We start from the raw sequence: 22,800 nt of genomic DNA on the forward strand, positions 1-22,800 counted from the left end.
CAAATATAACAGGCAGCATGTTTTTGGGAAGTCCTGGGACTTCCCAAGGTGGGAAAGGTGAAGACCTCTATTTCATAATTTAGTTAGTATGTCTAAAAGCGTTTTAGTATATCTAAATAACTGAGGAATCTTTATTCCAATGTGCACATATGCCCCTTCTTCCAAGACAAGAGAAGAACGCTAGTATACACAAAAACCATGGCGATGGAAATTTTGGGATAGTTCTTAACTGTTTTGTCTTACCATTAATTATGCAGAAACAGGATAGGCCAAACATTGTGGTCACATACATGTTCCACAAACATTTCATCTAGGCTGCATCTGTTTATCAGTGTTAATCATTAATTACATAGATGTGTTGGTTAAGATTGCGGAATACGCATGTAACCACACGAGTCTGATTTATAACTTGCTTGCATAAGGAACTGTAAGGACAGATAAAATAATTATGGCTGTTCAACATCTGCCTACGGAGATAGGAACTCAGTCAACAAATAAACAGTTTCAGAGATTTAAGAACAGGAGGAGAGGAAGACAAGAGTACTTCAGCAGGGATTCTGCTGTTTGGTTTCTACTGTAGAAAATTGCCATGGGCTGACCCCAGACAGCAGCTAAGCACCACACAGCTTGTTCGCTTCCTGACCCAGTGATGCAGGTGAGTGAGTAAGAAGAGCAAAAGCAAGAAAACTCATGGATGGAGATAAAAGCAGTGTAATTAGTGAAGGAAGAGGGGATAAAGGGGGAAAACAAAAAGTGGTGCAACCACTCAGCATGTCCCACACACAGAAGGATGCCCAGCTACACTCTGAGTAACAGCTCCGTAACATGCCAGACCAACTCCCCCTGCTTGGTGTTTATGAGCATGACACTATGTGGCATGGAATATATCCTTTTGGATATCCGGGGTCAGCCGTCCGAGTTGTGTCCTCTCCCAACTTTTTGTCCACTCCAAACTACTTGCTGAGTGGGCTGAGAAGTGAGAAGAAGAGAAAGTCTTGATGCTGTGCAAGTACTGCTCCGCCGTAGCCAGAAGACTGGTCTCTTAACACTGTTTTTGTCCAAAACACACAGCACCATACAGCTGTTATGAAGAAAATTAACTTCCACCCAGCCAGACTCAGTACAAGATCTTTTTATTTAAATGCAGCCACTTCCAACCTGTACCAGCTTTGTCAGGAATGCCACACTAAGTCATACTGCAGGCCCTTCCCAATTAAAACATTATTTTTACAATAAAACTTAAAAATCACTACTCATTGGACAAGCTGATATTGAACAAATAGGCTAATTTTTAAAAACACAGATCAATTAATCACCACAATGTCCTGGAAACTGGGATTCAAACACTTCATTTATCCCTTATGAGAAGTATAGAATCATCGAATGGTTAGAGTTGGAAGGGACCTTAAAGATCATGGAGTTCCAACCCCCCTGCCCTGGGCAGGGACACCTCCCACCAGACCAGGTTGCTCAAAGCCCCATCCAGCCTGGCCTTGAACCCCTCCAGGGATGGGGCAGCCACAGCTTCTCTGGGCAACCTGTTCCAGGGTCTCACCACCCTCACAGCAAAGAATTTCTTTCTAGTGTCTAATCTAAATCTCCCCTCTTTCAATGTAAAACCATTACCCCTTGTCCTATGGCTCCACTCCCTGCCAAAGAGTCCCTCCCCATCTCTCCTGTAGCCCCTTCAGGTACTGGAAGGCCGTTATAAGGTCTCCCCGGAGCCTTCTCCAGGCTGAACACCCCCAACTCTCTCAGCCTGTCTCCACAGCAGAGGTGCTCCAGCCCTCTGATCATCTTTGTGGCCCTCCGCTGGACCCATTCCAACAGCTCCATGTCCTTCCTGTGTTGAGGGCTCCAGAGCTGGAGGCAGTGCTCCAGGTGGGGTCTCACCAGAGCAGAGGGGTAGAATCACCTCCCACAACCTGCTGGCCACCCTTCTTCTGATGCAGCCCAGGAAGCGTCTGGCTTTCTGGGCTGCCAGCATGCGCTGCCAGCTCAGGTCGAGCTTAGTAGTTATTCAGCTTTTTGAAATCCCTTGTAAAATACATCCAATTTCCATGAAATTCAACCCAAAGAAAACATCACACTTACCTATCAAGAACTCATCCACAGATTCCCTGCAATCACAGACTGTGACAAGGATTTATCACTGGAGTCTAACACACAGACCTCTCAACATCTAGATCAACTTCCTCTAGTTAACTTCAACTTAGAAAAGTCTTACCTGATCAGGAAAATTAAAACATTAGACTCCACACATCTTCCGAATGTAACCTCCTGCCTTTTTCTTTAGGGCAAAAAAAGCAAAAACAGAATTCCTAAAAAGCACTAAGAGGCATAGAGCTAATGCATTCTGCCTGCATCGGTCATCTTTCAGCCATTCCAAGGGCAAGCACCGTAACAAGCAGACCCCTCCTCTGACTACACTGCACTCCGCAGCACAGGACCCTTAAACTGAGTAACCAGTTTTGCAGGCAAATGACTCTCAAGTTTTCATGCATTATGGATAAAAGAAAAAATCATATAAAAAACCACAACATAACAAAGTTGATGCAATGGGGTTTTTTTGTTTTTTAAGCACTTACATGAAGCTTCAGTAATGGACTCATGGTTTCCTGAGAAAAACTGTCAAGACAAGATTCCTCCAGGGTTCCTGCCTGTGGCTTGGGACTTGAAGAGAGAATTTCTTGCAGTGGCACAAATACTACATCATCATCGTCGTCATCATCATCATCTAGACTGTATTCCAAATTCTCATCTTCACTATCAAAGCTGCTTTTTGATTTTCCATTCAACTTGGACTTCTCTGTACAGGTGCTTTCAATGTTTAAGTCTCCTGACAGCTGTGAAGACATATGGCCACTGTCCGTGCATCCTTCTTTAAAAGACAACAAACGGGGAACACTTTTACCAGTCTCTTCTGAGAGTGCAAGTTTCCCAGAACCTTCCGCTGAACAAGAATCAGAAGTGTTTTCTGAAGTCTTATCTTTTGCTGTTGAAAAACTGTTGCCAGAGTGAATACTGTAAGCTTTATTGTGTGCGCGTCTTTCTGGTCTTTTCCCATCTTCCTCCTTCGTAGCATCCAATACCTGAGATAAGCCAGCATTCTGGAGATGAAATTCCACACCTTTTGTTTGTGTTAAGTGCTGGAGAGAAGGCAACACAGTACTTTTTTCCTGAGAAAAAGGAAGTGACTTTTCCAAGAAAAAGCATGAGTTAGCCACCTGCAGTTGATTCTCTTTGGTATCCACAGCAGAAATGTGGTTATTTTTACCAGGACTGTGTGCAGAATATGAAGATGACAAATCTCCAGAGGAACAATTATTTTTTTCATTTTCATCACTTGAGTTGAGGTATTCCTCCGGAAGGGTAGAATCATACCTAGGTAAAGCAGCAGTCTCCATTAGTTGCAGGACATTACCACAAGTAGACTTTAAAAGGATATTTTTTACAAAGTCAGACCTCCTATTTTTGCATTGTGCAGATGATCTACTAAAAGCAGAGTCATTCAAAAGCGATAGTTCAGGTTGATTCAAACTGTCTGCATCCACACTCGTGGCAGCACGTTTTCTTGTCCCAGGAAAGTCTATTTGTTTGGATTGCCCAGAAGATATCTTAGATGTAAGGCAGCGCGAAGGAACAAACTGGCTCTTCTGCATCTCAGATGACATTCCCAGTCCATTTGGAGAAGATGCCTCATGTTTTGAAACCTGCTTTGGTTGAGATGGGTCATCTATGAAGTGTTTAAGAAAAAAAGTAAACCACTGTTGTCACATTTAAAAAATAATTAAAAAAACACCCCAAATCCATAACAGCTTACCCTTTAAAAAACTAACTTCTGTTTTTAAGTCATAGTTGACTCACATTTTTATCAGAAACTACAACACTTCCATTCTGCTTGAACGCAGTGGACCACAATTAATATTTAGCTGATACTATTATGTTATTATTGTAACTAGCTTGGAAATGAAATTAAATCCTTTTATTTTAAAGGAGCTCAGTTGACACTGTAGAACACTTTTTCCTGTACACGAGAATCAGTCAGTCTTTGGAAACAGACAATAGCCCAGTTGAGGTATGGGACTGGAGGAAAGTTTCTGTAATTACATATACAATTATAAATAACAAACAGTATGAAAAGTGTTTTGGAAATACTGCAATAATTTTAACAGCGCTTATGAAAAAGCATCCAGAAAACTGGGCTCCCCAGTTCAAGAGGGACAGGGAACCACTGGAGAGAGTCCAGCGTAGGGCAACAAAGATGATGGAGGGATTGGAGCATCTCCCTGATGAGGAAAGGCTGAGAGAGCTGGGACTCTTTAGCCTGGAGAAGAGAAGGCTGAGGGGAGACCTTATTAATGTTTACAAGTCTCTAAAGGGTGGGTTGAAGGAGGATGGAGCCAGACTCTTTCCAGTGGTTCCCAGTGACAGGATGAGGGGCAACGGGCACAAGCTGGAACATGGGAAGTTCCATTCAAATAGGAGGAAGAACTTCTTTCTGGTGAGGGTGCCAGAGCCCTGGAACAGGCTGCCCAGGGAGGGTGTGGAGTCCCCTTCTCTGGGGATTTTCAAGACCCGCCTGGATGCAGCCCTGAGTGATGTGCTCTGGGCAACCCTGCTTTAGCAGGGGAGTTGGACTAGAGGATCTCTAGAGATCCCTTCCAACTCTGACAATTCCGTGATTCCGTGAATACGAAGAAATCCGTTTTCAGGCTGTGGTTCTTTGGCCCCAGAGCCCACCTTCCTCACCATGCTTTTCTGTTTCCCACCTTAAGCTGGCACCAGCACCTGGACACTTCACGGCAACCTACTTCATAGAGCTGATGTGGCTGAGAACTTCCCAACTAAGTTTTCAGCCAGACCAGCTCCTTGCACCCCTGGCAAAATCCCAGTGCTAGCATGGGCAGGAAGTGTAGCATAGCAGCAGAGAGTCCAATAGGTTTACACAGCCATGGACTCAAAACATGGGAATACTCTCCTTGGTTTGAGTGTGTCCCCCCCCTTTTTTTTATTTTAAAAAGTCATCCTACTGACCTAGCTCAAGCTTCTACTCACGTTTTTTATTCATTTCTACCCATTGTAGAACAAAACTACGTGGTTAAAAGGGACAAAAAAGCAACAAGAATACCAGCTGAACTTTAGTGTTTGGTTCAACAAGAATGTTCTTGTTGGATTAAGCTGAAAGGCAGAATTGTTAACCACCACAGTGAATGTGGATTTTCCAAAACACAAGAGAAACCATGAAAATAATCATGGATTAAGGGTTTAAGAGAGAAACAAAAGTCATTACTTCTAATGAAGTTACAATCTGTTTTTCACTAAAATCCCAAATTACTTTTAAACCTCTTCAAGCTTGCCATATATTAGATATAACCTTGACTAAACAGCAGCCTTTTTTTGAGAGAGAGAAGACAGAAAAAACGTAACTTCAAGAAAAAAAAGCCATTAGAAAGAGACACTAAGTGATGAATCCAACTGTTTAATCAATTCCATATTATCAGCACTACTTCTACCTGAGGCAGTCTCCCTTGAACCAGAACATGGTATTTTTCTTAAAGGACATCCGTTTCCCTAAAAGTAAAGATGGAGAAAATAAAAGAGTTAATTGCTTACTTTTTAAAACCAGGACGTTGACATCTTGAGCCAAGTGTTGAACCCAGCCCAGACTTAGTTCCGCACCCACCCAGAAATACAGTAATATACTTCATTTCAAGACAAATTTACAACACAGCTGCAAGGATCTCAACAAAAAGACTCTCCACAACCCAAGTTTTACATCTTTTCTGCAGATTGGCCTCCAGTTCTAAATCTCTCCACTTTTATGGCCAGTAGCCACTCATGTCCCTGGGCTATATGGCAACATAGACCACCTGGCTTTCCTCAAACAAGTGCTAGGAACTTAAATAAAAAAATGACAGAAAGCACATACAAGCAAATACAGAGGGAGGGGTGCTAAGGAGAAAAGGAAATACAGTCTAAACAGTCTTTTTTTTCCCCCATTCATAGCACATTATGGAGGCACATATAACGATCTTCCTTGAAAGTAACAAGCAATCCTTTAAAGGATTTTCTTGCTTGGTAAAAAAAGTGAATATAATTCAACCTGTAATGAAATACTACGTACTTAATAGGATCATTCCCACCTCTATCTAAATACTGTGGCTGAAGTGCATAAATCTGAACTGCTATTAGCTGCGGCTTCTAAATAGCAGAAGTTTGCCAGGCTGTTCCCTACACTACATTGTAAGAAAACACAACGTTATAAGATATTTAGGATAAAGACCTTTTTTTCTACAAAATACAACTTAAAGTTACAATTTCCATTGCATTTCCATGCTTGCATCTAAGCCAGAATACCTCTGTTGCTTTTAAACCAGGATTTCTCATTTATTGTAAACTCATTAAGAACCACCTTACCCAAGCATAAGCTAAAATTTACAAAGGAACAGCAAAAGAGCATAAACTTTTTTTTTTTTTTACATCTGAAAAATGCAGCACCAAGAATCTCTTTCTACATTGAAAAAAAAAAAATTAAAAAAAAATATCACATGCACAATAGGTCACTCATTTCCACCTTTAACGACCCTTTCAAACACACCTGATGTGATACACTTGTTCCTGAGAATGGCTTTACAGGCTTAGATTGTTTGATTCTATGTTTCTTTCGCTTCCTTTCTCTGCGGAGAGCTTCCAGTGACAACCGAAATTCGGAGTCAGCTGGAATGCAAGGAAATTTCATGGGAAGACCCGGGTTTTGGCACAGAGATGTGCTGTTCACAGTGCCATTATTTCTAGCACAGGCTTTTCGAGTATCAGCTTCCGGTGAAACCCATTTGTCAGAGTCTGAACTAGTGTCTTCTAGATCCATACAGTCAGCTTCCTGTTCCCAACTATTTCCACAAGAAAAGGGCGCTCTTGTTACACTCAGACACTTCTCATTTCTCCCCTGCTCTGACTTGAGAGTTTTATCTTTTTTGGCCAAGAGCGAGCTGCGAGACCCTGCAGGAATAAGGATCTTTCGAATCGCAACTTTTGGGTACAACGAGCTCAGTGCCTTGCATGCTCTGCCATTCTCTAAAATCTTTACACTGTCCTTTTTCTCCTTAATTCCTCTGCGAAAGGCATCTACCAGAGGACTTGTGTTTGGTGTTTGGTCTGGCATCTTTTTTCTTCTGACCTTCTTTGGAGAAGATGTTTTATTTTCAAAACGCTCAGCGCATAAAACTGACAGTCCGATTCCTGCATCTTTTACATTTCCTCTGTCTGGTGAGCCCAACACAGTTCTGTCTTTATGGCCAAGGTCTGAGAGAGAAAAGAAAAGACAAATCATTCACAATCATAATATTGGGAAAAAAATATATCTTATTGGACTATGTTACTTAATATTTTATCCATCACATGCAATCCAAAGTTAATTTAGTTTTGCTAGTGCCATGCGATTTATTTTGTATCCAAGAATTTCATGGTCTATGTCACAGCTTCAGTTGTTATAAACAATCTAGCTTAAGCGTGAGACAGTAACTTGAAATAATAATTACATCAGTATTTAAAGAAATAAATTTTAATAGGAAACTAACATTTTCAGTTACGTTACTGGAAAAAATCTTAAATGTTCATATTTTGACAGATTTGGTAAGCTGTACTCATTATATTGCTGCTCCAATTTGGAACAGGACTGGATATACTTCCGCACACTTACAAAATTAAAACTCATATAAGTGTCTTCCATTTAAAAAAAACACATATTTACCTTGGTTTAAAACTGGTCTGAAGAACTCCGTAATCGTCTGGTTTCTGAAGAGAAAACAAAACTTTATATTTTTAAAAGAACAGTATCTAAATACCCATACAGTGACTACTGATAAAATTAAAGTGCTGTAATTTCTAGACGTTTTGGTTTGGTTTTTTTTATGACAGTAGCTCTAATTTCTCCTAGTTATTTGTGTTAGATGAGAGAAAGCAACATCATCCTCATCACCTTCTAGCCTTCACTCTTGTTTGGCTAATGAAGCCAACCTGCCAGCTTCCTCCCTCAAATTGTTTCCTTTACCATCCTAGTAAGTCTTTAACCACCCTTTCAGCTTAATTTAAAGCTTTCTGAAACTGGACTTATCTCACCTGTATCCAGTACTCCAGATGAGACCTCACCAGTACCTTACGTGACGGTGTTAACACCCTCCCCTTCTCCACTGTCAACTCTTTGAGTTGGTAACTCCTACTGCATTTTTTTTAAGGTGTTATAGAGGTAAGCAGCTGGCCTTATCAATACCATACTATTACCAGCCTTCTTATCACCTGGTCTGGTGGGAGGTGTCCCTGCCCAGGGCAGGGGGGTTGGAACTAGATGATCTTTAAGGTCCCTTCCAACTCTGACCATTCTATGAGTCTATGATTCTCAGCAGGAACTTGTACCACCACTGCCCCTTCACAAAATACACGTGCCTGCAGCCTCCCTCCCAGCACACATCACAGGCATCTTCTGGCTTCCAACAGAAACAGCTGACATCTTAGTTTTTACACGTACACAAGTTAATTAACGGCTTTAAATGGGAGGTATTTTCCCTGGCAAGAGTAAGTGGGACGTGAGAACACCAAGGCATTTCTCAGTGACAGAATGTCACTTTTAAAAATGGGTAGATTGTCTGAGTAACCTTCGATGTGAACATTAAAAGTACACGAAGAACTCTGAACTGGCTATCTTCATCTTCTGCCGCAGAGCAAGAAAGTTTACTAATGACTTCAAGGCTACGCTTGTGCCTCTCAAGATACTGGTGTGAGAAAGCAAGAATAATACACATTTGTGCAAGATCACCTTCCAACTTTCCTAATCTTTCTGTGCCTTCCAAAACAAAGCTCTATCGTTACTCTCTGTGTAACAGCGATTACAAAGGCAAAACTTATTTATTCTAAGCTAACATATTCAAGCATCCATACGTGAGTGTGCTTTCACAGACTCAAGAACCACTTTTGAAGCCTAGGCCAGAAGAACCCACTGCTCACTCGTTCGAACTAAACTTGGATTTCATTTTGAATCTTTCCGTAAGCTTATTACTTTCACTTTTGCATTTTCTAACATGGCTTCTGCTTCTTTAGCATCTACGCAAGTAAAAACAGCTGTTTATAATGCATCGACACTTCTTTAATCAGGCTACCAGTAAGCAGCGATGTTTTAGAATACTGTAACTCAATGAAAAGCCACCTGTCATCAGAATATGCCAATTCATAAAACTGTCTTTTTGACTTATCAAAGAGACCAGAAAAACTACTTGTCAAAAGACTACTTGCCTCTAACCTGTCCCAGCTTCATTTGACGTCGGCCAAGATACGCCCATTCTCCCCACGTGCTGGAGCAACAGGGTCCCCAAATTTCAGTTCAACAGAAGAATCAAAAGGCTAAATTGCAGATTTATTCACCGTTATTGTTACTGCCGAGTGATTTCTCTTTGTGCCCTAGACCACCTCCCACTCTCACACCCTGACCTCACCTTCCCACGGCAGGGCTCTCTCCACCTTGCATTCCTCAGGGCACTCCCAATGCTCACTCATGACTGCTCTCGCAGCTGCAAAATCATCCCGTGCCCACAACTTCCTGCACTGCCTATCTTTACAAAACCTTTCTATTTTTCTAATTAAGCAACCGGATTTCCTCCTTCCAGGTTAAAGCCCCATCTGCAATAGCAACCACCGTCAGCACTACAAATGTCACCTTCAGTTGAAACCTCTCAGATTTCTCTCCACGTTTAAATCCTGAAGACAAACCAAACCCAAAGCTTTCTGCTCTCTTTTTCTCCTTCCTGCAGCAACTGGTTTCCAACAGCTGCTCGTCTCCCTCCCGCATCCACTATCTCACTGTTGTATCCATTTGCTGTCTTTTATTTTAAGTGCAATAGCTTTGTAACAAAATTCATGTTTGTTCCATAATTATACAAAGCCTTGTACAACACAACTGAGAGACTGGAGGCACAACCACTGGGGGAGAAAAAAAAAATAAAAGGTTTTTTTTTCCCCGTGATAGAAGTTTAATTTGAGCAGAGAGTGGTTTGTCTTCGATTATTTGTTTTAAAAGTGCTTATCCACTGACATTTTCTACTTTGCAGTCTACTGCTTTTTGGAGGAACAAGGAACAGGAACTGTCCAACTAAAACAGAGTAATAATTTCTCGATTGTATCTCAGACGAGGAAGTGTACTAGAAGCTATAAAAAAAACAAAGGGTGAAAATAAAGGAAGCATGTGAGATAGTGCAAGGAGGAACATGAGAAAGTACTGGGCTTTCAAACCTGCTTCTCATATATATATGGAAGTACAAAAAGAACACGTGAACAGGACTGTAACTGTTCACAGGAGGATTTTTCACTATTGTTTTAATAAGAGGTCAAATAGCCCTAGAAGAATGAAGAACTAATAAGAGACATGAAAGTCACAGTTGTTTAATGTATCTTTATCAACAGCTATATAGCTCTGGTTAACGCTTTTCAGCAAGACGCATTAATTCAGCAAAAAAATATTTATCCACACTAAAAATTATTCCATCGTTTTGTGTGAAATCTCATCTGAACTGAGACACCAGGGAGACACTCAAAAACCCAGAGAAGAAAAGGCAAAATCCATAAATACATGATCTCACTCGACAAAGGAAAAAGCAACACAATCAGGAGCTGCACCTAACAGATCTTCCAGGTCTTTCAAGATTAAGGGCACAACCCGCATGGAAGAGGGAGGGAGGAAATTCTCTCGCTTGTTTAAAAAGACAAAGTCCTTCAAAATTAATTAGTGTTTACAGCCGTATCAGTGGTTAACTCCAATTGGATAAAACCTGTGCTTTTAAAAAATCAGTTCTGGAAACACCAGCAATAGCTCAGAGAAAGCAAAAGCACACAATATAGGAATAGACTACAAAATGTAACTACATCTTTGACAAAATGAAGCATCTTGAAAAGCCCTGTAGAAATAACAACAAAAACAACCAGAAAAGAAAATTGCACATAAAATATCACAAGAGTCTTTTAGACAACCGCAGCAAAACCAAAGTAGTTTCACTTTCATGGGCAAGAAGCAACACAGAAGTGAAACTGAACTTTTACCTTCTCCCTTTCCTCCAAATACCGGGGCTATCAAAGAATATCTGCAGAAATCAGCAAAGTGAGGTGCTGCTATCAGCATAAGAAAATTATGACTTGCCTCATACTGCAAAAAACCAGAACTTATTTAACTCGGCAGCCTCTGGAAAGCCTCACAAAGTCTTTGGCAGAATTTGGACTTCAAGTTGGTAGACGGGTTCGTCATGTCTAAAAACTTGTCATGGACCACCACTGCCCTCGATGGAGACCTTGTCCTCCAGCACCGTTTGCGGTACAGTCCGCCGCAGGAAAACACCTGAAAGCTGAACACCGGGTGACAACCGAAGTTCTCTCTCTTTAGAGCCGAGCTGCCAGAGCCCTCCCAGCTCTACAGGTTTGCTGCCGCCGAACACCAAGACATGCGATGGGAGGACACATGGGCACGCAGGGCAGGACTCGTGTATTTTGAAGATGCCAGTCAGCGCTTGGCCAGACATCTCCTTCGGTTTCTTTGTTTGCTGCCTGGTTGCCTGACTACCAGACGCCGCCAAATAAAACATACGAACTACCATCGCCACAGGAGAACAAGGGCCAGAAACCTCAGTGGGGCCAGAAACCTCAGTGGGGCCAGAAACCTCAGTGGGGCCAGTACGGATGAGGAGAGCAACGGCCGCCGCCCCCCCCCCCCCCCCGGCTGGCACACCCTCACACCGCCACCTGCCGAGCCTGGCCGGGACCGAAACCCTAGAGCCGTGAACGGCACCGGGAGGCTCCCGACCACCCGCCCAGCGACCCCGGCCCCGCGGCCATAGCGACGGCCCCTCCGCCCTAGCGGGGCGCGGTGCACGCCGGGAGCCGCCGCGCTGAACGCCGGGAGGCGAGCGGCTCTCCGCTAGGCGGGCGCAGTGCCGGTGCCGGTGCTGGCGCCGGCAGCCGCCTCCCGCGCCCCCTCCTTTCCCCCCCTTCCCTCCCCGCCACTCCCCGCAGGTACCTGAGGTCTCGGGCCGTCTGGCTGCCCGCCGCCGCCGGCGGCGTAAAATGGCGGCGGGACCTGGTGACGGGCGGACCCCGCGACGGCACGCCCACGCCGAGCGGCCGGGTCATGGCGCGGGTTGCCCGGCTGACCCCGGGCGGCGGAGGGGAGTGTGGAGCGCGGCCGCTCCCGGTACCATGGCAGAGGCCGCCGGCCGGAGCGACCCTCGCCTGCGGGGGCTATGGGCGGGAGGAGGCGGGGACGGGTTCACTTTAAGGCTCGGTCGCTGATTGGCTGAGCGGCTGAAGGATTAGCGCCTCCCGTTGGTTCCTTGCCGCCAGGGGCGGGACGGCGAGACGGAGCGCGGCGGTGATTGGCTGAGAAGAGAGCGGGGATTTGGGAGCGTCCTTCCGCGGCCGAAGGGCTGTTTGGCGCCTTGGTCGCGTGCCGCTCGCCCCCGCCGATTCCCGCTCGCTGATTGGTGCGCGCGGGGCGGGCCCCGCCCCCGGACGCGAGCGGGAGGCACCGCCCGGCTCCGCCCGTTCGTCCTCAGGGGCGAGTGCGGCCCCTGCCCTCGGGGTCCGCCGCCATCTCCCCTCAGGGAGGGCTCCCCTCAGGGAGGGCTCCACGGCCCGGGGCACACTTTGTGGGGGAGGGTTCCGCTACAGGCAGAACCGTCCTGTGAGGAAAGCGGCCAGGGACAGCCCAGCCACATCCCTGAGACAACCCAAACGGCATGGCCACCTCCACTTGACAGAGTTACAGGTGTCCGGAGGCTAAAAAAAACTGGGAAGGGAGTAATGAAATCGCCTGAATTTCCTGGAGTCGCCTCCATCTCTACCAGAACAGCACGCAGACCGCTGCCTTCCCAACCACGGCCTGCTTGTCTAAGGTTTGCTCCGTGCCTTACTTTATACACCCCCTCTCCCCTTAAAAATACATCTTTTGGGAGATCGGCCGTGTGCTGCACCCACCGCATCGCAAACAGTTTGGCCCAGGGGCAAAAAAGCTGAAGAACCAGATCTACAAGCTTAGGGAGACCTTGTACTGCCATCTGTAGTGTTCTGTGCAAATTTACATAATTAGTCCCTAATGAAGTTAGCGGTATCTACAGGTCCCCACAGTGGCAGCTCCAGATTAGCGGCAGACACCACACGGATAGAAGCTCATCCCTGCCCTCAGTCTGCAGGAGGAAGAGATAACAGAGCTCATGGAGCTTCTTTCGTCACAACGCTGCCCTCAAGGTTATCTGGGGCAGTTTGTGCCGAAATCAGCTTTGGGTTTGTTTATTTTAGCCCTTTGCCTGGGAGCAGAGATGACCAAGGCTGCTCTTTTTCTAATGTTTTTCTTGGATCCAGAAAGAGCTGGAGACAATTCACTTGAAGGGAAAGGAGTGACCCATCCGATGTCTCTCCCCACCCTACCCTGGGGTGCTGGGTTAGGCTGGGTATGATACCTAAAGCAGACTTCAGGTATTCTGTAAGTGGTTAAACTGTTGGAATGTTCTTTTAGAGAAGAAATGCAGCTATTTTAGTAACCATCCCAAATCCTTTCAAGGACTTAGTAAGATAAGAAAGGATGTCTGTGGCCTTGAGAACATGGTAGCCTAAGACAGGGATGCAATAAATATGGACATTGTCTGACAAACAAGTGGTAGCAGGAAGATCATTAGTTTTAATGGCTAATTAAGCAGTTAGAATGTTTTGCCAACGTGAAAAGTGAGCCAAAGGACAGGTGAAGAAGATGAAGATTGAGGAAGAAACGACCCTCACTCAGGATGAGGACCACCAGAAGGCACAAGTATGCATGCCCAAAAGCCCATTATAATATGTAAATGAACTATTTGAAATGTAATCAATATGCTAATGTTGAATGCCTATACCTGGCGTGTATAAATTTGGCTTGATGACAGTATTCGGGGTGCACAATAGGAGGAGCGATCCCCTGTGCACCCAGCGCCGCAATAAAGAATGCCTGCTTTCTAAAACTCCAAATTGAGTCTGTGTGGATGTGGACCTGGGGAACAGCACTGATGACATCCTCGCACTGGTGGACAGAAAACCACGGGAAGAGTACAACGGAGCAGCCCGTACACAGCTCCTAAGAAGGACGAGCAGGCGATGTCCGCGTGCTGTCTTTTTGTATACCATGCATGGAACATGTGAAAATTATGATAAGGTAGTAGCAGTGGGAAAGTACCGATGTGTTTTGTGAGACTAGGGAATGGAATAATACTAGTTGTGTGTTGAAAGATAGATAAAGAGCTTTGTGATGTTAATAAAGGTCTTTGCTTCACTCTCCAGCAGAGTCAGTGTGGCTAATTGCCACAAATGGTGCCCCCCCCCCCCCCCCCCCCCCCGTGTGAGGCGCGAATAACCGAGTCGAAAGAGAAGGGCCGGTGGCAAGCCTCATGGAACTGAAGTGCTGCTGAAAGGAAGCAGGAGCCGGCTTGAATCATCTCTTCTGAGAGAGGTGAGCCGTGGGGGACTATGGGGAATAATGCATCTAGTGAAGAAAAATCGGTGCTTAAATTGATGGAGGGTCTTTTACAAAAACATGATGTTGCAGTCGACCCACATTCGTTAAAACAACTCTTGAAACGGGTATCTGTGCTGTGCCCAGGGGTAGACGCTGCTTCCATTTTTCACCACAGAAGTATGGGATGAAGCTGGTGTGAAACTTTGGGATAGAGCCACACATTCAGACAAGTTGGCGGGGGAGCTTTTAACTCCTTGGAGAAAGATCCTAGAAATGCTTAAAAAACAGGAAGATGCTAGGCGCACAAAGGGAGGTGAGCACTGCGGTCCAAAAACGGAGTCGCCCGCTCCCGCAGCTACTTTGCTGTGCCAAGACCCGGAAGATCAGCCTGGGGACCCTTTTGACCTGGGAGAAGTTGATCCCGATAAAGAACCCAATCTGTTCCCCCCCGACCCACACGATAATTGGAGAAAGGTTCGGCAGGAAGCATTAGCAGCTGGGGAATTACCTGTAGCAGCAAAAATTATTGCACCAGTAATTTATGAAGAGAATCAGGTCCCGAAATGGGAAGGTTTGAATTTTAGTATTATTAAGGAACTCCAAAGGGGAGTGCTTGATTATGGTTTGTCATTGCCGTACTCTACCTCCATGTTGGGTTCCATTATGAAATCATATGCTCTGACCCCCCATGATTGTAAAACCCTTGCGCAGCTTATCCTCACTGGTACACAGTATACTTTATGGGAGGCTGCGTGGAGGTGTCTCTTAGAAATGCAGCGCCTAGAGTATGTGGACCGAGGCCCACGCGACCCTGCTTTTGCCATGACGATGGAACATCTAACGGGGACAGGTAACTTCCAACCACTCCATCGTCAAGCTCAAGAAAAACCACGAGGCATGCTCGATGATGTTAAAAATCTGGCCTATCGAGCATTCTTAGAAGTCCCCGATGTGGGAAAACCGCAGAAGTCCTTTACGGAAATCAAACAAGGCACAAAAGAATCCTACATGAGTTTTATAGATCTGCTGCAAGAAAGCTTAGATAAACAAGTACCCAATGAGCAAACCAGAAATATTATTTTCCTAAAATTGGTGGTAGAAAATGCTAATACAGACTGTCAGAGTGTATTGCGTCCTTTAGAAAACCCTAACCTCATTCAAATGATAGAAGCATGTAACCGGATAGGATCACTGGAGCATAAGTTTGAGGCTATGGCAGCAGCCTTTGCTACAATGAAAGTTGGCAATCAAACATGCTTTGGCTGCGGCCAGCCAGGGCACATTAAGAAACATTGCCATACTGCACAAAAGCCTAAACTTACAAATATCTGTCCGCGATGTAAGAAGGGTAGGCACTATGCGAACCGATGCCGCTCAAAATATGATAAGGATGGCAAGCCCTCATCGGGAAACCGCCAGCGGAGCGCGCCTGCCTGGGACCACGCCAGGACACAAATGGCTCCAGGATCGTCGCCTCTTCAAACCCTTCCAGCCTGTGTGCAAGAACCCGCGGCAGTGCCGGAGTGGACTTGGCAGCTGCCGAATCAGTAACTCTTACAGATTCCTCCGTCTCCCTGATACCTACTGGTGTCCATGGGCCATTAGGCGGGGGTAAAAGTTCCCTGCTTTTAGGCCGATCTTCCACCACATTGCAGGGTCTGTTTGTTCTCCCTGGTGTCATCGACTCGGACTACACGGGTGAAATAAAAATCATGGCCTGAATTCCCACACCACCATGCACCGTCCCCCGGGCTGCCCGCATTGTGCAACTTGTTTACTTTACTGCTTGTCTCCCCCTAGATTGATGATCTAGGTAAGGGGATTGAGTGCACCTTCGGTAAGTTTGCAGATGACATCAAGCTAGGTGGGAGTGTTGATCTGCTTGAGGGTCGGAAGGCTCTACAGAGGGACCTGGACAGGTTGGATCAATGGGCCAAGGCCAATGGATGAGGTTTAATAAGGCCAAGTGCTGGGTCCTGCATTTCGGTCACAACAACCCCACGGAACACTACAGGCTTGGGGAAGAGTGGCTGGAAATCTGCCCAGCAGAAAAGGACCTGGGGGTGTGGTGTTGGCGGACAGCCGGCTTAACGTGAGCCAGCAGTGTGCCCAGGTGGCCAAGAAGGCCAACGGCATCCTGGCCTGTATCAGGAATAGCGTGGCCAGCAGGAGTAGGGCAGTGATGGTGCCTCTGTACTGGGCACTGGTGAGGCCTCACCTCGAGTGCTGTGTTCAGTTCTGTGCCCCTCACTACAGGAAGGACATTGAGCTGCTGGAGCGTGTCCAGAGGAGAGCCACCAAGCTGGTGAGGGGTCTGGAGAACAAGTCATATGAGGAGAGGCTGAGGGAACTGGGCATGTTTAGTTTGGAGAAGAGGAGGCTGAGGGGGGACCTCATTGCCCCCTACAACTCCCTGAAAGGAGGGTGTAGGGAGGTGGGTGTTGGCCTCTTCTCCCAAGGGAATAATGACAGGAGCAGAGGAAATGGTCTGAAGTCGTGGCAGGGGAGGTTTAGATTGGACATTAGGAAGAATGACTTTACTGAGAGGGTGGTCAGGCACTGGAACAGCCTGCCCAGGGAGGTGGTGGAGTCGCCATCCCTGGAGGTATCTAAGGCACGTGTAGACATGGCACTTGAGGGCGTGCTCTAGTGCCCGAGATTGTTGGTTTGTGTCTGTTTGTGGGTGGGTGTGTTGTGGGGTTGTGGGTGTTTGGTTTGGTTTGGTTTTGGTGTTGTGGGTTTTTTGGGGTTTTTTTTTGGTTTTTTTGTTTGTTGTTTGGACTCAATGATCTCAAAGGTCCCTTCCAACCAAGAAGATTCTGTGATTCTGTAAAACTAGCCAGACAGAAAGGGGGGACTCGGGGTTTGGTTCCACCGGGCATCCGCAGATTTTGTGGACACAAGCTGTTACTACCGGTCGGCCGGTGATGAAATGCAAGCTGTCGTTGCAGCAAAAAGGCTACATCTGTTTAGATGGGATTTTAGATACTGGGGCTGATGTCACAGTCATTTCAAGGGGTCGATGGCCTACAGACTGGCCGTTAACTCAAATGGGTAAAATGTTAATGGGCATAGGTGGACATGCCATACCCTTTCAGAGCAAACATTTAATTCAAATTGAAGGTCTTGAAGGCCGTGTGGCCTCGGTTCGCCCCTTTGTGCTCGCCACACCTATTACCTTACAGGGTCGCGATTCTATGAGTCAGTGGGGAGTAAATATTGGGTCAAATTTTTCTTGGGGGCCGCTTCAGCACAACCCACCTTAAAACTTACATGGAAAACTAACAATCCTGTCTGGGTGGAGCAGTGGCCCCTGGCTAGTGAAAAGTTACGCCGCCTTAATGAAGAACAATTAAAGGAGGGACATATTGTCCCAACTACTAGTCCGTGGAATTCACCTGTTTTTGTTATTCAAAAAAAGAGCGGGAAATGGCGTTTATTGCATGATCTGTGCAGAATAAATGATGCAATGGAAGACATGGGCACGTTACAACCCGGTATGCCATCACCCACCATGATCCCCCAAAATTGGTGCCTCACCATTATCGATTTGAAAGATTGTTTTTTTACTATTCCCCTACACCCAGACGATGCACCAAAATTCACATTCTCGGTGCCGTCGCTTAACGTAAGTGAACCTTACAGGCGCTATCGTTGGACAGTCCTCCCTCAAGGGATGAAAAATAGTCCCACCATATGCCAATGGTTTGTAGCTAAAGCCCTGTCTCCTGTTAGGAAAGCCTTTCCTGATGTTGTACTTTATCGTTATGTGGATGATGTTCTTGTTGCGGCGCAAGCTCAACCGGCTATGCAGGATGTGCTTGAGATGTTATATCAGCAAGTACAAACCGCAGGGTTACAGATAGCCCCCGAAAAAATACAACAAACAGCACCTTGGAATTACTTAGGGTGGCAAATTATGGAACAAAAGATTGTTCCGCAACAGGTAAAGTTTCAAGTAACTGTGAAAACTTTAAATGATCTGCAGAAGCTCCTGGGGGCAATAAATTGGATCCGTCCACTGTTAGGTATACCCAATCACGAACTGAGCCCCCTGTTCTCCCTTCTTAAGGGAGACCCGGCGCTTTTGTCACCAAGAAGCCTGACTTTGGAGGCTCAAGCCGCCTTAGAAAAGGTCTCCCAGGCTATAGAGAATCGCCAGGCAAATAGAATATACCCAGAGGTGTCCTTTCAACTGCTCGTAAAAAATCCCACTTCACAGCCATATGCCTTAATTTTTCAATGGGATGAGAATCGACCGGACCCTCTGGCCATTATTGAATGGGTTTTCCTTCCACACCAACTGCAGAAAACAGTTGTAACCCGACTGGAGTGTTTTGCCATGCTAATAAAAAAGGCCAGACAGCGTCTGTTGGTGCTAGTGGGACATGAGTTCTCTCGCATTATTTTGCCAACGGACACTCAGGTACTGCAATGGCTTCTTCAAACTTCAGTTCTTTTCCACACAGCAACAATGGAATTTCCAGGGAAATTAAGCATACATAGCCCAAGCCATAAACTGATCCAACAAGACTTTACGTTATATGAACTCCCGAAAGTTAGTCATGTGCCTCTGCAGGCTATAACCGTCTTTACAGATGGCTCTGGCAAAACTGGCCGATCTGTTATAGTATGGCAAAACCCTGAGACGAAAACTTGGGTTTCAGATGTCTGTCGGGTTGAGGGCTCTCTGCAGATTGTTGAGCTTGCCGCTGTAGTTCGCGTTTCCCAAAAATGGAAAACCCCTGTAAATATAATTACTGACTCCGCCTATGTGGCCGGGCTAGTGCCCCGCTTAGAAAATGCTTGCTTGAAAGAAACTTCTAACCCATTGTTGTATTCACTGTTATGGTAATTGTTACGCTTACTAAATGATAGAAAACATCTTTATTTTATTATGCACATCCGTGCGCATACCAGACTTCCGGGACCGTTGATAGAAAGGAATCGCCGTGCGGACGCTTTGACTCTTGTGGCGCAAATAACACCGCAAGCAGTCGAACAGGCGCGTGTTTCGCATGCCTTCTTCCATCAAAACGCATGGGCGCGACAGAAGACATTCTCCCTCACCTCATCACAGGCAAAAAACACTGTTACTGCTTGCCCGGATTGTCAGCGCTTCCACCCCTCTCCACCAGCTGCGGGCGTTAACCCGAGGGGTCTTACCGCCCCGGAGCTGTGGCAGACAGATGTGACTCATTGCCCTGAGTTCGGTCATCTGAAATATATCCATGTCTCTGTGGATACGTTTTCTGGGGCCATACATGCCACTTGTCATACTGGGGAAAAGGTCCGAGATGTTATTAAACACTTTTTGCTTGCCTTTGCAGCCCTTGGCGTCCCGCACGCAGTACAGACAGATAATGGCCCTGCATATGTAACTCAAAGACTGAAATTATTTTTTCAAGACTGGGGCGTCAAACATACCACTGGTATTCCTCGCTCCCCGACCGGTCAAGCCATCGTCGAACGAGCTCATGGCACCTTGAAATGCTTGCTAACTAAACAAAAAGGGGGAATTACGGACATGGTAATGTCTCCACAAGAATGCCTGGCTAAAGCCCTATATGTATTTAATTTTTTAAATTTATCTGTTAATGTGGAATCTGCAATCAGTCGCCATTACGCGTCCTTACGGGCAGACAGGGACCCTGTAGAAGGCAAAGCGCAGGTGTTAATTTGTAATCTTGAGTCTGGGGCTATAGAAAGTCCATTTCTGTTGATAACCTGGGGGAGAGGGTACGCTTGTGTTTCCACAGGTAACGGACCACGGTGGGTTCCAGCAAGGTGCGTTCGTCCGTACCGACAACATTCGAACCGGAAGGATTGAATGAGCCCGCTCTTCTGGTTCGGGTTATCCGCTCGTGCATTAATATCCTTGTGAAAGCTGGGGCGTTGGCTCGCAAAGCAGAGCAATGCTACTTCGGTAGCGCTTTCTAGGCTCCTGTTAGACGTAGACTCGGTACGGCGTGCAACTCTACAAAATAGAGCCGCCATAGATTTTTTTGCTTCTCGCGCATGGTCATGGGTGTAAAGATTTCGATGGTTATGTGTTGTATGAATCTATCTGACCGTTCTGAATCAATACGTAAGAGCATACAGCAGATCATGTCAAATGTGCAGCGTTTAAGAGTATCTGAAGGGTGGGGATGGTTAAATGATCTTTTTAATGATTGGGGTCTAACGGGTTGGATGCAATCAGCCTTACACATTGTGCTTTTCTGTATCATCATTTTTTTTGTGTATTACGATTTGTATTCCTTGTTTCTTGCAATGTGTACAGCGTTTGATTAACAAAACACTAGCTGCTGCTTTTGTTGTAAATAAAGAAGGGGGAGTTGTGGAGGAAGAAGCAGCTGTGGATGTGGACCTGGGGAACAGCACTGATGACATCCTCGCACTGGTGGACAGAAAACCACAGGAAGAGTACAACGGAGCAGCCCATACACAGCTCCTGAGAAGGACGAGCAGGTGACGTCTGCGTGCTGTCTTTGTGTATACCGTGCATGGAACGTGTTGTGAAAATTATGATAAGGTAGTAGCAGTGGGAAAGTACCGATGTGTTTTGTGAGACTAGGGAATGGAATAATACTAGGTGTGTGTTGAAAGATAGATAAAGAGCTTTGTGATGCTAATAAAGGTCTTCGCTTCACTCTCCGGCGGAGTCCGTGTCACTAATTGCCACAAGTCTGAGAGAGTTTTATCAGCTGGTTTGCGGTAACAAGAAGAGGGAAGGGGGGGGACGTTCGGGGTTACGGCGTTTGTCTTCCCCAGTCACCGTTATGTCTGATGGAGCCCTGGAGATGGCTGAACACCTGCCTGCCCATGGGAAGCAGGGAATGAACTCCTTGTTTTGCTTTGCTTGTGTAACGCAGCGTTTTGCTTTACTTATTAAACCGTCTTTATCTCAACTCAGGAGTTTTCTCACTTTTACCCCCCAGATTCTCTCCCTCATCCTGCCATGGGGGGAGTGAGCGAGGTCCTTGCGTGGTCCTTCGTTGCCGGCTTAAACCATGAGACCTGGGTAGGCTGGCCTAGGGAAAGTCTGCAAAGCAGAAGTAACAGCAATGCAAAACTGAAAGCACAAGTCAAAATAAGAAACTGGTTTTTGAGCATATGAAGTATCTGAGTCTGCCATGTACTACACACTCCACCCCCTGCTCCCTCCCCATCCTGCCCCATTCCTCTCTCTGATTTTCACAGAATCATAGAATTGTCTGGGTTGGAAGGGACCTTTCAGATCATCTAGTCCAACCATCAACCTAACCCTGATAAAAACCATCACTAACCCATGTCTCTAAGCACTATGGCAACCCGTCTTTTCAATCCCTCCAGGGATGGTGCCTCAACCCCTTCCCTGGGCAGCCCATTCCAGCCATTCCAATGCATAATATGCCCATTCCAATGCTTAATAACCCTTTCCGTGGAAAAATTTCTTCTGAAATTTTCATTTTCTTCTGAAAATGAAAGCAAACAAAAAGTGTTCAGGAAACTGATGTGGTTTTTCTTTACAGCATGATTTCAGCTACCATTTGAAGACTTCAGAAGTACTTAGTTTCTGGTGTTGAAGTACGGTAATTCTTCGGTGACGGGTGGTTTCCTAGAAGAAAAGGCTGAAAGTACTGATGTATTTAAATGAAAATTGGACAATCCTGAAGTCCAGCTGTGCTTTCAAAAGCCTAGAGGCAAAATTTCTTCACTAACTAGAAACGGGTGCTTTGATTTCTCCTACTCTGGTTCTTTCACAGAAGCATATGTGCCCTTCCAGATTCAGGGCTTTTAACTCTACTTGGAGCATTTACGTTAAAATATTTCAATAAAGATCAACTGGTTGTGACTGGTTACCTTTCAGATGTTAATGAGCCGTGGCCAAATCACAGTTCTTCACCATGAGGTAGCTCTGCTGTGAGTAACCCATTTCCCTGTGGATACTCCCTTAAAACCTCTGTTGTCTGGGATGCTTCCTGCTTTTGCCTGAAAACAAAAGCATGAGTCATTCTGGAGGGCGATTAAGGAACAGATGAAACAAATAGCAGAGAATTACTGGCAGAATACCCCCGGTGTAGTTCCAGATCTACTTGTAAAACCTTATCAAGTTTCCTAGATTTGTAGTTTTTTAAAGTCCCTGGTTATTTGGGGGCGTTCAGACTGCGTGATGGGAAGGACTAACAGAAATGAAAATCAATAGCAAGGGAATAGGGCAGGAGGCAAACGATTTTTCCAAAGTCTTCAGAGCAAGGTATGAGGTAAGTGGCTTTTAACTTTTGCTTAATTTGGAGGAAGGGAAG

At 45.7% G+C, this 22,800-nt stretch overlaps 1 protein-coding gene across 1 annotated transcript in view; it reads right to left on the bottom strand.

Moving 5' to 3' along the window:
- Positions 1-12,165, bottom strand: part of SLF2 (SMC5-SMC6 complex localization factor 2) — a 31,822-nt gene extending 19,657 nt beyond the window's left edge. The window contains exons 1-5 of the mRNA XM_074158928.1: positions 12,053-12,165; positions 7,754-7,797; positions 6,602-7,305; positions 5,517-5,574; positions 2,589-3,736 (exon numbers count right to left, since the gene is read on the bottom strand). Of these exons, the coding sequence (XP_074015029.1) occupies positions 2,589-3,736; positions 5,517-5,574; positions 6,602-7,305; positions 7,754-7,797; positions 12,053-12,165 (2,067 nt within the window). The remainder of the gene's footprint in view (positions 1-2,588; positions 3,737-5,516; positions 5,575-6,601; positions 7,306-7,753; positions 7,798-12,052) is intronic.
- Positions 12,166-22,800: the final 10,635 nt, after the last annotated feature.

Source organism: Numenius arquata, chromosome 15 (assembly GCF_964106895.1).
Source record: "Numenius arquata chromosome 15, bNumArq3.hap1.1, whole genome shotgun sequence".
Lineage (NCBI taxonomy): Eukaryota > Metazoa > Chordata > Aves > Charadriiformes > Scolopacidae > Numenius > Numenius arquata.